The sequence below is a fragment of the Medicago sativa genome, chromosome 5 (genome assembly GCF_051527215.1).
Source record: "Medicago sativa cultivar Bolivia chromosome 5, Bolivia_mono, whole genome shotgun sequence".
NCBI classification, from domain to species: Eukaryota; Viridiplantae; Streptophyta; class Magnoliopsida; order Fabales; family Fabaceae; genus Medicago; species Medicago sativa.
In genome coordinates this window covers 54,464,818-54,481,168 of record NC_140753.1, presented here as the reverse complement: position 1 = coordinate 54,481,168, position 16,351 = coordinate 54,464,818, and the positions used below count along the sequence as shown (strand labels likewise).

Below are 16,351 nucleotides of genomic sequence, written 5' to 3'. Positions count from 1 at the left end.
TTTCACTAGTTAACTGTGATGAGTCTTTAACAGACCTGTAATGATTTGCGGGTATGATCGCATTTTTATTGAACATCTAAGGGACTGAGTTAACTAGTTATTCTCCCAGTTTTCTTAATTTGATGCTTATATAGTTATTTTGTTGTTTATAATTTGATTTGAAGTGTTTTTACTTTGGTAGATGATGATGAAGCAAAATATATAATCCAACACTTGATCTGATATAGTGATGCTAAATATATACATACGCTTCTGAATCTACATTTTGTGCACTTTTGTTATAATATGATATACCATTGTTATAGTATTATTCTAATGTTGTTGTTATGTTGTGAAACAGAACATTTGATACCTGTTTATTGTATGTTCTTTAATTTATTTGTTGTCTGTCCTTACATCATGTGATGATATTGGAATAAATCTTAGGACACCTTCCTACACAACAAATGTTGTGGATGAGATGAACTTTCCTTTCTGATGATGTTCATAATTCATACTTGTTTTTCATTTTTTATTTTCTAACCTCATGTTAAATTTTGATTAGCCTTATGTAACTTCTTTATTTGGCCTTCATAATCCCAGTTAAGATTGAATATTGAAGTTCTTAATCTGATTCATGGGAGGCCAAAATTAAGTGTTGGAAGTTTCGCTGATAAATGCCATATTTGATTATTACATCAAGGTGTTTACTAGTAACTATGCCGCATATTCATTTTTCACTCAGATCTCTTAGGTCCCTTTAGGGTTGGTTTTCACCGCAAAATTGATTTCTGTTTGTTTGATTTCATGCTTTCCTCAAACATTGTTTGAATATCTCAAATGTTGTTCCATTACATTGATAAATGAAGTGGATGGTGCGATGAAATTGATATAGCAACTAAAATATATATGTCCACAAAGATTGTAACCATAGGGACTTTGCATAAAGTTGGAAGTACTTGAAGCTGGCTCCCATTTAACATTCTTAAACACTTTAAATCTCTTATTGTTTAATAAAGTGCATTTGAGGTTTAAGTTGTTTGAGAAAGTTAAATATGGAACCGTCTTGCTAGTATGTTAGCGGGGTCTTTGATAATGAACGACATGGACATATTCATTAACATCGAATTCTCTCGGGGTGGAATTCCATTAGCCAAAGAACCTATCAGAACCAATTAATCATGTTATCAGAGAATTAAAATATAACATCGAATTCTCTCGGGGTGGAATTCCATTAGCCAAAGAACCTATCAGAGAATTAAAATATGGTTTTGAGAATAACAATTACACTCATCACTAAACCATTGTGTACATTGACCCAGAAGCTAACTTTTCTTGTACTTCATCTTCCCATAATAAAGGTGACAAATGTTATTGAAACACGAATATCTAAACCTGGTAACAGTCACTATATCGGTGTGAATTCAACATACGACATGTTAGAAGCACCTTCCCTCATTACTCCATTTCTCATAATAAATTCAACTTTAAATTTTCTATAAAAGGGATACTATTACCACTAAGTTGTTTTTTTTCTTTCTTTTTTCTTAAGATCACTAAGTTGGTTTTGATGGTATATTGTAATGCATACTCTTGATTAAAACTGTCAATTACTTTTAAATTCAATTTATGTGTATGTGAAAGTAATTTCCATTGAAAACTAAATTGTTCCCCAACTTTGCCCTCGTTATCAAACTTTCAATGCCACGATTTTTTGACGATGTGTTATCAACTCTCACGCTCAACATTGTTCAACCTTAATTGGTCAAGCATTCTGCGAACGTATTAGTCATTACCTCCTCTGAGATTAATAGTTTTCTTGCGCAAGGTCCTGTATTGTTAACAAAAATGTGTTGTTGCGCACATATCAAATTTTGAACATGAGGTCCAACATTCAATGGTGACAAACACTTCCATTTGCACGCTTGTGCTAGCAAGGTATGCGAAAGAATTTCAACCAATGCTTGGCATTGCCGTGCAACCCGAGTAGCTTGCATGTGCTTGTGGAACTCTACATTTGTATAATGCATCACATGTGCGACATACTCATGTGATGGCGTTCATAATTGCACAATATTAATCGGTTTTAAACAGATCGAAGGCTTTCCATAAACCCTTTTTCTTAAATTTTGGAGTGCCAAGCAAGCCTCCTACAACTCTCCCTCAATCATCTCTATTTCTCTTCAATTCTTTATCAACCTTTTGCAACCTCGAGTTAAAAAGTGATTTTAACCGTAGAAAATTCTCTTTGGCCAATTTCCAACGATTGAATAAGTCTCTTTTCACTCCCAATGTTCTTGATTCTTGCTCTAAATTCTATTTTGGACTTTCACCAATTGATTTGTGAGGACTCAATTCAAAACCCATTTTTGTGAGGATAGTTTGATTGATTCATGTATATAGTGATGTGTAGGACGAACATGGATGTCTCAATATAGTGCATTGAATCCCCCATGTAGAAAACACTACATTTGCGGTGGTAAATATTGATGGTAGATGAAAAAGACTAATCGGTTTGTTGTTCTTTGATAATGGAGTATTATTTATGTTACTTGTGTATGTTATATTGCACTTTCCCTTATTGGATCTGGCTTCTTTTTGTTTTCTTATGTGTATCTATCTCTATGTAATGGAGTGCAACATATATCATTGTTAATAGGGTGACTGTTGCTTTGTATGTATAGATCAAGAGCACTTTAAGGAAGCTTGCTTATGTATTTGGAGTGGGTTCTTTTATGATTAAATTAACTGCTTGTTGATTGAAAAGCTGTTTTTGCTGAATAAGCTCAAGTCAATATGTACTGTCTCGAAATCTTATGTCCAGTAAAGAAAAACTGCAAAAAATTCCACTTAGGGCACAGGAAAGATATAGAAGGCTGGATTCTTGCTTGAACTATCTGAAGATATAGCAGTAGTGCACTATGTGGCAGTAGAAAATTTCCCATGTTTAGTATATGGAGTATTTTTTAGTTCTTGACCCTTTTGAGTAGGACAGGATCTCAAATTTTGGTCTACTATATTATTGTTCTGCATTGGGAAAGCTTGTCTTCAACAGGGTAGAAGAGCTCTCCATGTGAAAACCATGCATTTCTTGTGAATATGCCTCTTAATTAGATTTAACTCCTTTTTCATGTGAGAAAGTCCTTTTAAAGGCCAAAAGTGGAGGACTGTTTTTTCCCTACTACATATCTAGTCTCCACCTCCCCATTGTAAAAAAGAAAAGCAAATTCTAGACAAAAAATCAAATATCTTGAGAACAACAGATGTACAAATCTATTTTTACTTCTAAAATCATCTTTCACAAAAATGAATCCAAACATACACTAAACCCACCACACCATCATCACATGGAAATTTTGTTTCATTTTTTTATATACAAAATACCAATTATGTGCTCATCCATTCCAAATCTGTTTCCAAAAGAAAACTCTGATATTATTGCATATATTTATGTACATCTAGAATATAAAATTTACATTTTGCTGTTATGTCTACCAAATAGCGAATGCCGGCCTTCTGCTATCAATTCTCCAGTAGCTTTATTTTTTAGGAGAACAATTGTTCCAGAATAACCTCCTTTCCTTCCTAACAGTCTAGAAGTGATTTCTAATTCATCCTGCAATAAAATAATGACACGGGACATTTAAAGTATGGAAAAGTATTTATCAAGGTTCATATTATTGCAAGATTACACATTGATACATACAGTAGAAGGAAAGAGAGTGCAGAAGAGCATAGAAATTGGTAACTGGGTTCAAGGTTGTAGTTGTGGGGCAAAGAACCCAGTCGAACATCAAGTCTGAAGCCAAAAAAAAACAAAGAACAGGTTCTGTGGCAAGTGACTACAAACAGTACACATTAAAGAACAAGGTACAAAGTCTGAAGTAACCTTAAGAGACAGCTAACAATAATTTGGAAGTAAATAAAATACTACACCGCTGGATAGTATATCTATAAAAGCATTACATTGCAGGCTATACAAGTGATTAATCTTAATGATATTTCAGGATCATCAAGTCACAAACTTTATCAATGCTATTTGTATAGAAATTAGAAACTAGTGTACTATGTGGTGGCTTACTCAGGGATGAGAATGGGAGGTGGATTAGGGGTTATACTTATAAGCGCAAGTTGGGACATTGTGAGGCATTAAATGTTAACTGGGTTGGAAATCACTTCGGAGTGTGCCAGTGTGGCTTCAAGCAAGTTTTGGCGGAAAGTGATTCTCAAACTTTGGTGAGTATGGTGACTAACGGGGACTGTGATTTATGAGACTACTCTTCCGAAGTTGGTTGTGAAGATTAGGAAGCTAATAGCTCACAATTTGAGGATTCAAGTGAAACATATCTGGCATGAAGCTAAACGGAGAGCAGGTAAGCTGTCATCTCTCAGCTAGTCCAACATTTCTTTTGTTACTCTAGTGCTTAATGAGCTTGAGCATGCTTTAAGTAGTTTTCTACTTTCATGATTTGTCAGGGTCATCTTGTCTATGAACATTGTTTTAAGTAGTTTGTTTGTTTGTTTGTCTGTCTTGTTTGGGTCTTTGACCCTTTTTTATAACCAAACAGACAAACAAACTAGTGTACCAACCCAAGTAGGGACTTTGTGCATGGTTTGACACAGTCATTTTTATATTTTCAACCTATAAAGTACTAACATGTCTACCCCAACAAACATTTTGAGAAAATGAAAGTGATTGAATGTAACCACACATGTCGGTGTTGAACACCAACAAATGTCCAACACTGAACACACCTTCAATCTGAAGTGTTTGTGCTACACAGTTTCCAACTTATACAATGTGTAAAAATTATATATGTATCCTGATCCTGATAGAAAGCAGAGTTTAATACACATCTGACATCACTTGTTGATTTCCACCCTTTAAGTTCAGTTTCACTATTTTAAGTATAACTAAGCTCAAACTGGCAAAATAGTATATAACCAACCAAGACTACAGAGCATGACATAAAATTAGAAAGAAACCTAAAAAAAGATGTTTTGATGGACTTACATTAACATGAGCAGTTGAAAGAAAAGATATGGACATGTCAACTGAAACATTCATGGGGAGACCCTCTTGATGGACTAAAGCACCTCCAACCTCATCCACAAGAGTTGCAATTGCACCATTAGCCATCTTCCCAGTGCTGTCCTGTAAAAGAACCAAATCCAACATGTTCACACAAAATCATATCACAGCAGAAATTGAAATCAAGAAAATTAACTATGAAGCACAGATACTGACACAGACACTGGACACAAAAATCACGCCGGCACAACTAGTAATTTGAAAAAAAATCACATAATTCAGTATAATTACAAGTGTTAGTATCGTGTCGGTGTGAGACACTGAGACACACCTAATCTCAGGAGTGTCCGTGCTTTCATTAAAGATGATAAAAGCGAAGTTGTTTGAATAAAATTAAAAGAGATAATGATAATGATGATGATGATGAGTGAGTTACGGTGAGACGAGGAGGGACTATGAAAGAGCATGAGATGAAACCAGGTTGGACTTGTTCAACTTTGATTCCGGTGAGAATGAAATGTTCATAGAAGCTTGAGTTATCGCCGGGTCTTATGGCAGGAACCGATTGGAGTCGTGACAAGGATTCCGTTTCTTGTTGGCTTAGCTTCCGTTGCAGGATTTCCTTCGTCTTCTCCATCTTTGCTTGCGTTTCTTTCTCTCTTCAGATTCAGGTTATTACTTTCATTTCATTACCCATTTTTTGTGGATTTACCATTTTCATTTTTTTTACCATTTTGAATTGAATTTGTATTATTCAACACATTTTAGTAAATAAAGGTTAGTTTAAATTTAATGTCTCCTATTTGAATATGAGTTCAATCTGGTCAAGGATCTACACAAGCAAAAATAGGTTAAATTACACAGGACGTTTTTTAAGTTATTCAAGCTCTGTTTAGTAAGAAAATAGCTTATGGGTCTGTTTGGTAAGCCACATAAATGAGCTTCTAGCTTATAAGCTCGTTTGACAAAAGTAGTTCTGTTTGGTAACACTTTTTCATCATGAGCTTATAGCTTATTTCACGAGCTTATAAGCTATTTTTCAGAAGCTATTCCAAGTAGCGTTTGAGCTTATAGCTTTTAGCTTATCATATTTTATTCCATTTATACCCTTACCACTTTAACTAAAACCCATGTTTACCCTTAATAATTAATTTATTATAAAAACAAAACAAAAACGATCCATTTATACGTATGTTTTTTTTTTGTTTTATCCTTCGTTCTTTTTTTTATTTTATTCTTAAAATAAATTTGTAAACTTTAGTTTTTTTTTATTAATGTATAATAACTGGAAACTGAATCGAAATAAATTTATAGCTTCTCATTTTTTGTCTCATTTTTACCCTTATCAATTTAACAAAATCCATATTTACCCTTTGTAATAAATAACTACGTTGAAGAAAAACATGACACTTTTAATCCCAGATTTCACTTTAACTAAATATATATGCTCACGCTTTTATTTTTTTTACAAAATATATGTACATGTTTACAAAAATAAAAACTACATTTTTCCTTAAAAAAAATATATGTTACGTTTACCTAAATAAATCATATTACCTAAATAAATCAATTTTAAATAAAACATTAGCCAATTTATGAATTTAAAAATAACATATGAAAGACATATTAGATTAATATGTTTAAACTATGAAATTTTAAAAATTTTAAATATCAATTGATACAAATTTTATAATGCATTAAAAATACCCTTTTATGTCATTTTACGTTTATAAGCTAGTTGAACCGCTAATTTTACCAAACACTTCAACTAGCTTATCAGCTAAAAGCTATCAGCTAAAAGCTATCAGCTAGCTTATCAGCTAAAAGTTATCATCTAGCTTATCAGCTAAAAGCTATCAGCTAACTTATCAGCTAAAAGTTATTTTTACCAAACAGAGCCTATGTTTATAGTCGATAACTGATGACGTATAGCTGATAAGCTAATTGGAGTGTTTGATAAATGATAAATGTAAAATAACATAAAATGATTTTTTTTTGACAAAATAAAATGATATTTTTTTTAAAGAATAAAAGGACATTTTTTTTTTATCATTCTAACTTCATTTGATGAAGACAAGAACAATTACATTTTTACGCCATAAAATTTACGCTACTATTAAGCTATAAAATTTTATTTTTACTCTACTAAATTTACGCTACTATTAAGCCATAAACTTTTGTTAAAAAAATTTATGCTACCTACCATTTGAAATTTTATTTTTACTCTACTGTTTTCAATTATCATTTTGGAATATTATACATATGTTTTTATCAAACCAATTATGTGAAGAAAAAAAAAATATTGTTCGAGTGTTTATCTTAACACCAATTATATTAATCCAAAATTAAGATAATCTTAACAACAATCATGTTTTTTTTAACAAGCTCAACAACAATCGTTGGTATCCTGGTTTAACAAATACATCATTATTTAATTTTATAATAAATTATAAAGGGTAAAAAAGAATTTTAGAAAAAAATATTAAGGGTAAAATTGGAAGAAAAAACAATAAGTTATAAGCTCAACACTACTTAAAATAACATCTGAAAAATAAGTTATAAGCTCGTGAAATAAACTATAAGCTCGTGGTAAAAAGAGCGTTACCAAACATGGTTTTTAGCTATATGCTATAAGCTAGCTATTTGCCTTGCCAAACAGAGTCTCAATTGCACAAATTGGTCCTTTAAGTTTTTTCATATCACTTAGGTGTGGCGACAGGTGAAGGGGATGGCAGTGAAGGAAGCGCAACCATGGCTATTCTTGTTCCAATTCTTTCACAATCTGGATATGGAAGAGGTACTGAAGGGCGGTCCGTAGACATATGACAATCATTCTTTGGTTCTGGAAAGCTGCGACTAGGGGTGCCGTTGAAGGATATACAATTGAACTATATGAACCTTTGGGTTAGGGTTTACAATTTGCCAACTAGTATGATGAAGGAGAAAGTCAGAATGGGGTTAGGGAACTATATTGGAGAGTTTTTAGAGTATGATGAAAATAACAATTCTAGCTTCTGGCGTGAGTATATGAGGTTGAAGGTGAGGTTTGATATCGGACAGCTATTGAAGATAGGGAAGAAGATCAAGGCGAATGGGGGAGAATGGTGTCTGGTGAATTTCAAGTATGAGAAGTTAGGAACTTTCTGTTTTGTGTGTGGGGTGTTAGGGCATAGCGAGAACAAGTGTGAGGTTAGGTTCTCTCAGCCAGATGTTGAGATTCCAAAACCGTGGTCAAACGCTATTAGGGAAGATCCATGAAAGCCGTGAGGGAGGGAGTCGTCACAGTGGTTGTGGAAGGTTGGGGGTTCTAAGGCTGATGTGGAGAAGGAGGGAGGGAGGAGAGCAGAAACCGATGGACAATTTAAGTCCAGTATACAACAGACATTTACGAACTATGGGGAGAGGGGGACCACGTGCCAGGTACTGGTGGTCAAGTCGTCTGGTTCCACGCTTGTGTCAGGTGGGGCCAGCAATGGTGTGAAGGACTTAAGGCATGCAAATGCTTCTTTACTGACTTTTACTAAAGATATAAGATCGGGTACATCATGTTCAACCATTTCCTCGACTATTGATAACCAAAACCAGGTGCACAGTACTAGTGAGAAGGAAAATAATGCAGACATGGAATATCAGTTTCAAAGGAAATGTATGCGAGAGGACGAACAACCTGTCGAGGATTTCACAAATCAGACTAACCATCATTTTTTATCGGCATGTCCTGGCAGCCAGGACTGTCGGGACCAATGATTATTTTTAGTTGGAATTGTCGGAGATTGGATAGTCCGAGTGCATGTCCAAATCTTCGAAACCTGACCTGGGGATACAAACCAGACATTCTTTTCCTATCTGAAACATTGTCTAATACACGAAGCACGTAAAATATTCGTGTCATGTTGGGATATGATTCATGCCTAGCAGTTGATGTGGAAGGCAGGAGCAGTGGGCTGACAATGTTTTGGAAAGGTGTTTCTAATTGTCGTGTGTTAAATTACTCTCAAAATTTCATTAATCTATTTGTGGAGGATAAAGAAGCTAGTGATTAGAGATTAACTTGTTATTATGGATTTTTTGAACGTGCCCGTCGTCATGATGCTTGTGATTTACTTTGGGAACTGCAGGATATGTCGTCTCTTCTGTGGTATATTATTGGGGACTTTAATGATTTGTTGTTTCAACAAGACAAAACTGGTATTCATCCTCATCCTAATTGGTTATATATAGGATTCCGTGAAGCGGTTGATGATTGTGCCTTATCCGATATTAAATTGCATGGTCACCCATTTACGTGGATTAAAAGTCCGGGTACCAATCGTGTGCTGGAAGAAAGATTGGATATGGCCATGGGAAACTCTGAATGGCTGCAACGCTTTCTAGAAGTCAAACTTTCAAACTTGCTTACTTCTCACTCAAATCACACTCAAATACTGCTAGATATTATCCCTACGGTTCGTCAGAGGTATAATTATTCTTTTAGATTTGAAAACAGTTGGCTCTTAGAGGACCATATTGATGAGGTGGTGGTGGATGGCTAGGGTGGTACTATGGGGTTGGAGCTCGGTCGTAGAGTTGTGAATTGTTCTAGGAAGTTGCAAAGTTGGGGTAGGATGAAGGGAGTTCCTTTTAAGGAAGAAATTAACCAACATGTTCGTATTTTAGAGGAACTTCTTGCCCAGCCGAATGGTATGATGCGTACACAATATGTCACAACCCGTGAGAAGCATGCTCGACTACTTGTACAGGAGAAAGCCTTTTTGAAGCAAAGAGAGAAAACACACTAGTTGGAGGAAGGGGACATGAATACCAAGTTCTTTCATACATCAGCGATGGCCCGCAACAAAGTGAAGAAGATTAGTAAGCTCCGCACGGATGATGGGAGGACTGCTACGTCGCAAGAAGATATGTGTAACGTGGCACAAGGTTATTTTGAGCAACTATTTTCTGCAAATGTGGGAGTCCATGAACTGGTGCTGGATTTGACGAGCCAGTGTGTTTCGATGGATGACAATATAATGCTTACTTCACCTATTACTAGGGGTGGGCAAAAATAACCGAAAACCAATTCGAACCGGTTAACCGAACCGAACCGTATCAAATTTAACTGAACCATTTAACCAATTCTCGAACCGAACCATTATTTTGATAACAATTCACTAACCGAACTGAACCGTTAGTAACCACAATTATCCGAACCGAACCATTAACCATTTCTATTTTAAAAACAGCTTATTTTAAAAAACAGCTTATTCAAAACAACTTATTTTAAAACAGCTTATTTTATGCAAAACAATTTATTTTAAAAAAACAAATTATTCAAAACAACTTATTTTAAAAAAATAGCTTATTCGAAAAAGCTTATTATAAAAACAGCTTATTCAAAACAGCTTATTTTATGAAAAACAACTTATTATAAAAACAACTTATTTTATGGAAAACAACTTATTATAAAAACAACTTATTTTATGAAAAACAACTTATTATAAAAACAGCTTATTTTATGAAAAACAACTTATTATAAAAACAACTTATTTTATGCAATAAGCTGGTTCATGTCACATTTAGTAGAATCCGAATGATAAAAAGCAATGTAAATTTACATTATTTAACACACTTCACTTACTCACTTAGTACTAGTGCAACATTTTTTTACTTATATTTTAAAGGGTTAATTATGTTTCTAGTCCCTATAAAATAGCGGTCTTGTAAGTTTAGTCCCTACTTAATTTTAATAGCATTTTTAGTCCCTAATTTTGTTTTTCTGCACTGAGTATTAGTCCCTACTCAATTCAAATTTGTTTAATTTATGCTTAAACTCTTACATTTTTGAACAACTTTTTGCAGACATGTTTAGAACATTACTAAAAGTTCGTCCGCAAAAAATTATCGCAAAATTTGATTTCTACATCCATATTTTATTACTTTTTATCTTTAACTTTTGTCGTTTTAAAAAATTCATATTTAATTCATTTCATGTCAGAAAATTCTAAATTTTAGTAAACGAACCTTTCATAGTGTTCTAATCTTGTCTCAAAAAAATCGTTCAAAAATTTAAGAGTTTAAGGATAATTAATCAAACTTTGTTTTAGCAGGGGCTAAAATTATAAGTAAATTTTTTTTTATAGGGACTAAAAATGCTATTAAAATTAAATAGGGACTAAACTTACAAGGTCGCTATTTTATAGGGACTAGAAACATAATTAACCATATTTTAAATAAAAGTGAATTGATGGGCATCATATTGTGGATCATCTACTATGAAGCCAGCTAACTTCCAAGTAGGATCTTTGGTGTGTACCCTATTATACAGAGTCCTCATCCATTTATGGGCATCCAAACATGAAAACTTTGATGTTATTATCCAAGCCACAGGAATGGCCTTCTTGTCTGAGTTAAACACTAGAAGACTATAAACCGGGTACTGCATGATATTAGCAATGTGTTTGATGTTAGTTTCTTTGAAAGTAATATATGTCTGCTTATCAAAATTAAGTGAGAAAGTCACAAACAAACCATTAATTTATTTGTTCCAAATCTTGAATCAGATGCAAGCAGACCACGGTTCCCAAACTTAATCATTTGTTGCAATTGCCACTCAGTTTGAATGCCCAAAATGAATGGATCAGAATCAGAGAAATCTTGGTAGAAGAAAACATTACTCTGGCGGTTATAAAAAAATTCAAAAAGAAAAAGTGAATCGCACAAACAATGATGATAATTGATAAGATATCCTGTAGTAGTGAAATAATTCAAGGAACATATTTTTTTATTTTATAAAATAAGTTGTTTTGAATAAACAGTTGATAAGTTGTTTTGCATAAATAAGCTATTTTTTAAAATAAGAAGTTTTGCATTAAATAAGTTGTTTTGAATAAACTTTTTTTTTTAATAAAGAGATCGTAATTAGTTGTTTTGCATAAGATAAGTTATTTTGAAGAAATAAGTTATTCTAGTTTTATTCATTGGATAAAAAATATTTGTTTTGGTTCGGTTCGGTATGGTTAATAGGTAAGCAAATGGTTAACCGAACCATAAGTTTGGTTCAGTTTGGTTACTTCCAAACTTTAAACGGTTCGGTTCAGTTATTCCAAACCATTTGAGCAATTTGGTTCAGTTCGGTTTTGATGGTTAACCGAACCATGCCCACCCTTACCTATTACGAAGGAAGAGTTGCGTCAAGCCCTTTTTTAGATGCAACCGGACAACTCCCCAGGTCCAGATGGTTTTAACCCGCCATTTTATCATAGATTATGGCATGTGTGTGGTGATGATACTTTTCAGACAGTGATTTCTTGATTAGATCTCGGTTACTTTAATTTCCTTCAAACCTTACAGAGACAAATATTTATTTGATCCCAAAGTGCGAAGACCCGAATAATATGAATGATCTTAGGCCTATATCGCATCAAGCTCAATGTCAGATTCTACAATCATTAAGGCTTGCAAAGTGAACATCCATCATCCAAAAGCTCCCATTATCAAAGGAATTTTTGGCAGCCTCCTATCACTAATCTATAAATCTTACAATGGAGAAGTCTCCGATTTTACTGTGCGATACGTTTCCAGTGAGATCCGTTCTTCTCCGGCTTTGGCGCCGATTTCCTGTCAGGCTTCCGCTTTCTGCAGGTGTGTAGGCTTTTGCTGCTGCTGGTGCTATTTTTTTGTTGTTTAGTGCTTTTGCAGGGTTCTGGGTTGTGGGCTGTAAACCCTTGTCTGATGTTCTGGTTAAAGGTGTACCTTTTATTCAATTGGTTTCAAATTTCTTCCAATTGATCAGGTTTTCCAGGTTTCTGCCCCTTTTCCTCTGATTTACACTGACACTGGTTGATTAAAAAAATTAATTTATTAGTTTCAATTTGGCTATAAATTCGTGATTAAAATCATTTTCATCTTCACATTCACATCGCTCAACTCACTCAAACATTTGAGATTGATTCATAATGGAGAGTGTTTTTCATTCCGTTTCTGAGATTGCTGCCGGTAAGGATGGTTGGAGGATCAAGGTTCGCGTCTTGAGGATGTGGGAGGTTCCAACTTTCATGAAACCAGATATAACCAACTCTCTGGAGATGGTCCTCATTGATGAGAAGGTAATTTATCTTGCTGCTTTAATTTCTGTGCTGTACTCTGTCACTCCTTTGTGTGATTTCTGATCGGTCTTACGTCGTTTTTTTCGTTGTTTTTGTTGATTCGGCTATTGATTTCCTTTGCTCGTGATGTAGTATTAACTATGGCCTAATTTTAAAATTAAGATTCTATAATTGTGATATTAAAATTAAGATTATATGGATCCCTTTTCTTCTTTATTCTAATTTTCATACTGTTGTGTTGTATATGTAAAGGGATCCAAGATTCATGCCAGTGTAAGGAAGCAGCTGCTTTATGTTTTCCAGTCCAGAATGAGTGAGGGAAAGGTTTACAATTTATCATGTTTTTCTGTTGCTCCAAGTGTTGGCTCTTACCGTACAACACAACACCCATATAAGATTATCTTCCAGATGACAACCAAGGTTCAGGTCTCCGAAAGCTCCATCATTCCTAAATATGGAGTCTCTCTGACCAAGCTTGCTGATGTTTGTGCTCATACCTACGATTATGACTATTTAGTTGGTAAGAAAGGGGATTTCCAGAATTTCACTCTTGGTTTCACTGTGTCTGTGTTTTGATTTTTGAAATGAAATGGTTGATGGCTGTTATTCTGTTGACTAGATGTTGTTGGTTTGATGACTGGTATATCAAATGAGAGGGAATATGTTAGAGATGGGAAGGTGACCAAGATGGTTGTTTTTCAACTGACCGATGATAGGTAAGTGTTGTTTTTATATTTGGTGAAGGTTATTTGTATGTTATTGTGTTTGGTTGTTCATTTCATGCGTGGTTTATAGTGTTCTTATCTTCTGCTGTTCTTATTTGTTTAATTTGTGTCAATCTCAACTTTCAGTGGCAAGTGTGAGTGTGCACTCTTTGGCAAGTATGTTGATGTTTTGAACAAGCTCATGGGAAAGGCTGCTGATGGGATGCCTGTTGTTTTGGTGCAGTTTGCCAAAGTGAAAATCTTCAAGGGTATTTGTTTTTCCAATTATGTTTTCATTGTTTTGCTTGGTGGGTGGTATTCTGAATGATGTTTATCACTTCTGACTATTTGTTTCTGCTTTGATAGATAAGGCATCCCTTCAGAATGTGTTGAACACCACTCAGATTTTGATAAATCCTCCGATAGAGGAGGCGGCTCGAGTTAGGAGGAGGTTGTCGCTTTGATCTATTATTTTTCCTTCTATGTGCATTTGTATTCGTTCATTTAACATACTCTTTGTATTTTATTTTTATTTATTGATTATATTTATTTATTCATTATTTATTTATTTGTTTATTATAGTGTGTCTGCTGTTGGTATGGATCTCTCTGCTGTTCCGAAGCTTGGTCCACGTGTAAGAGTGTCGGCTCAGGAGGATTTCCTACGCATGCATCCTAAGAAGACCCTGGCTCAGCTGCACGATACTCCTGAGGATGGAACATTTGTTGTTTATGCAACTGTTAATGGCTTTGTGGACGGAGAGGATTGGTGGTATCCGGCTTGCAAATGCCATCGGAGCGTTGCTCCTGATTCTGGAGCGTATTACTGTAAGGGATGTGTCAAGCACGTTTTTCAGATGGTGCCTAGGTATTACGATGTGCATTATATTGTCTCCATGATTTTTAACCTATCTGGTTATGTTAGTTTGATCTGCTGTCTATATAGGCACCATATGTTTATGAACTGAATGATATCCAAGTTTAACCCCTGTCATGTTATTCGCGTTGTCCTTAGGTATAGGATTAAAGTTAATGTTAGTGATGCAACCAGTGTGGCAGTGTTTGTAATGTTTGATGGTGATGTCCAGAATATATTGAACATGCCCTGCAGTTCCCTTGTGACTGCCTCAAAGGTATGTTCATGTGTTGCCGGGATTCCTTTTATTTATCCTTCCACCTTGGTTTTTACAGTTGCCTGTGTGTTATTTGTTCTGTACTTCGGACACTTTTTGGTTAACTAATTAGGTACCTTGGATGCCTAATTTTGTATGTTGTTTAAAGGCTGAGAATGCTGGGTTCTACCCAACTGAGTTTGCCAAGCTGAAGGACAAGAAAATGTTGTTTAAGGTTGAGAAATATTGTGGTCCAAGTATTTTCTTTGATGGGTCATTCAGGGTTAAGAGGGTCTGTGATGAACCTTCTGTCATTCAATCCTTTGATTCCGTCGGTGTTGGGTCTACTCCTTCCAAGGTTCTTATCTTTTTATGTTAATGGTTTTGAATCTGTTAAGTTCATGATTGCTTTGATTTTAATTATTAAGTTCCGTTGGCATTTTCTTTGTTTAGCCGTTGTCAAAGAATCCCGTGGCTGAAACCTCGCCCTTGCCTGTTGATCCTGAGGTGGAAGAAGGCCCCCAGCCCGACGACTTTGTTTCTAATGTTGTTGCTACTCCAACGCGTGTGGTTGAAATAGCTGATGAGGTTGGACCCTTTTATTTTGTTTTGATTTTCATGTGGTTTTGAAATCGATGTCAATATTCTTCCAATTTACGGTTTACACGGTTACTTTGCTATTTGATGGCTCATTTAATTTTTTCAATTCATAGGAATTCTCCAATGATCTCCCAACTGATGTGAATGGCCTTGCAAGTGTGAGTGAGGTTGTGGCTGCCTTTGATGTTGCTGGTTCTGCTGAGAGTACTTCCTTGGCTGCTGGTGATGAACATGAATCTGCTTTCAAGTCCAGTGGATCTGGTGCCAAAAGAAATCTTTCCTCTGCCTTTGTTGAAGTTGATTCTGATGATGAGACTCTGGCTCAGAAATATGGAAGGATTAGAAAGGGTTGAATGCAAGGCTTGGTTGCTGAATTGTCTAGGTTATCTGTTGTAATAACTGATGCATTAGCGCATCAACAAACCATTGAGTCTATGCCTGTTGTTGCTTTCTTGATTTCAGTTGGAGATGTTGGCTCCCTCTTATGTTGTGCCTTATCATCTTAGTTGTTGTGTGTCTCCTTTACGTGATGTTGCCTCTATGTACCTGTTATTTGGAACTATTCCATCTTATTATGCACCTTATGCTTAATATAACTGTTTTTATTTGCATCTTTTTTGTGTATTTGTCTCCTTTATCATCTTCGCCAAAGTTTTCTTCAGCTGAGTTAAATTTCGCAATGCCATTTGTTTCTTATAGGTCCATAAATAAATCACTGCCCTCTTTTTAGTTTGACCGTTTGGATATTAATCACATTGTTGGGTGCTTTGTAATCAAATTAGGTTGATGGAATTTTAAATCGCATCATTACATTGTACGCGGGATTGTTATTTTTCCTGGA

The 16,351-nt window shown here is 34.9% G+C and overlaps 4 protein-coding genes and 4 non-coding genes across 8 annotated transcripts; 7 read left to right on the top strand and 1 right to left on the bottom strand.

Annotated features, from left to right (window-relative positions):
* Positions 1-8: 8 nt before the first annotated feature.
* Positions 9-94, top strand: LOC146923106 (small nucleolar RNA SNORD25). The gene has a single exon (XR_015013120.1). It is a non-coding gene; the product is annotated as a small nucleolar RNA SNORD25 (small nucleolar RNA).
* An 84-nt stretch (positions 95-178) lies between these two features.
* On the top strand, positions 179-262 carry LOC146923105 (small nucleolar RNA snoR31). The gene has a single exon (XR_015013099.1). It is a non-coding gene; the product is annotated as a small nucleolar RNA snoR31 (small nucleolar RNA).
* Positions 263-393: 131 nt separating this feature from the next.
* Positions 394-485, top strand: LOC146923104 (small nucleolar RNA snoR31/Z110/Z27). Its single transcript, XR_015013078.1, has one exon. It is a non-coding gene; the product is annotated as a small nucleolar RNA snoR31/Z110/Z27 (small nucleolar RNA).
* A 90-nt stretch (positions 486-575) lies between these two features.
* LOC146923103 (small nucleolar RNA snoR83) lies at positions 576-711 on the top strand. Its single transcript, XR_015012902.1, has one exon. It is a non-coding gene; the product is annotated as a small nucleolar RNA snoR83 (small nucleolar RNA).
* A 2,498-nt stretch (positions 712-3,209) lies between these two features.
* Positions 3,210-5,720, bottom strand: LOC146923102 (Thioesterase superfamily protein). The gene is made up of 3 exons (XM_085715836.1): positions 5,448-5,720; positions 4,994-5,134; positions 3,210-3,595 (listed from the first exon to the last, which is right to left on the bottom strand). Exons 1-3 carry the CDS (start codon positions 5,646-5,648, stop codon positions 3,452-3,454), a joined length of 486 nt encoding a protein of 161 aa, XP_085571962.1. The 5' UTR covers positions 5,649-5,720; the 3' UTR covers positions 3,210-3,451.
* A 2,042-nt stretch (positions 5,721-7,762) lies between these two features.
* Positions 7,763-8,269, top strand: LOC146923101 (uncharacterized protein At4g02000-like). Its single transcript, XM_085711659.1, has 2 exons — positions 7,763-7,821; positions 7,921-8,269. The coding sequence occupies exons 1-2, from the start codon at positions 7,763-7,765 to the stop codon at positions 8,267-8,269; spliced, it is 408 nt and encodes a 135-aa protein (XP_085567785.1).
* A 136-nt stretch (positions 8,270-8,405) lies between these two features.
* On the top strand, positions 8,406-9,789 carry LOC146923100 (uncharacterized). The gene is made up of 3 exons (XM_085711658.1): positions 8,406-8,471; positions 9,130-9,456; positions 9,544-9,789. Exons 1-3 carry the CDS (start codon positions 8,406-8,408, stop codon positions 9,787-9,789), a joined length of 639 nt encoding a protein of 212 aa, XP_085567784.1.
* Positions 9,790-12,708: 2,919 nt separating this feature from the next.
* LOC146923099 (replication protein A 70 kDa DNA-binding subunit C-like) lies at positions 12,709-16,058 on the top strand. The gene is made up of 10 exons (XM_085715835.1): positions 12,709-13,095; positions 13,348-13,615; positions 13,715-13,811; positions 13,947-14,068; positions 14,166-14,250; positions 14,382-14,666; positions 14,814-14,931; positions 15,080-15,268; positions 15,364-15,498; positions 15,624-16,058. The coding sequence occupies exons 1-10, from the start codon at positions 12,946-12,948 to the stop codon at positions 15,861-15,863; spliced, it is 1,689 nt and encodes a 562-aa protein (XP_085571961.1). The 5' UTR covers positions 12,709-12,945; the 3' UTR covers positions 15,864-16,058.
* Positions 16,059-16,351: the final 293 nt, after the last annotated feature.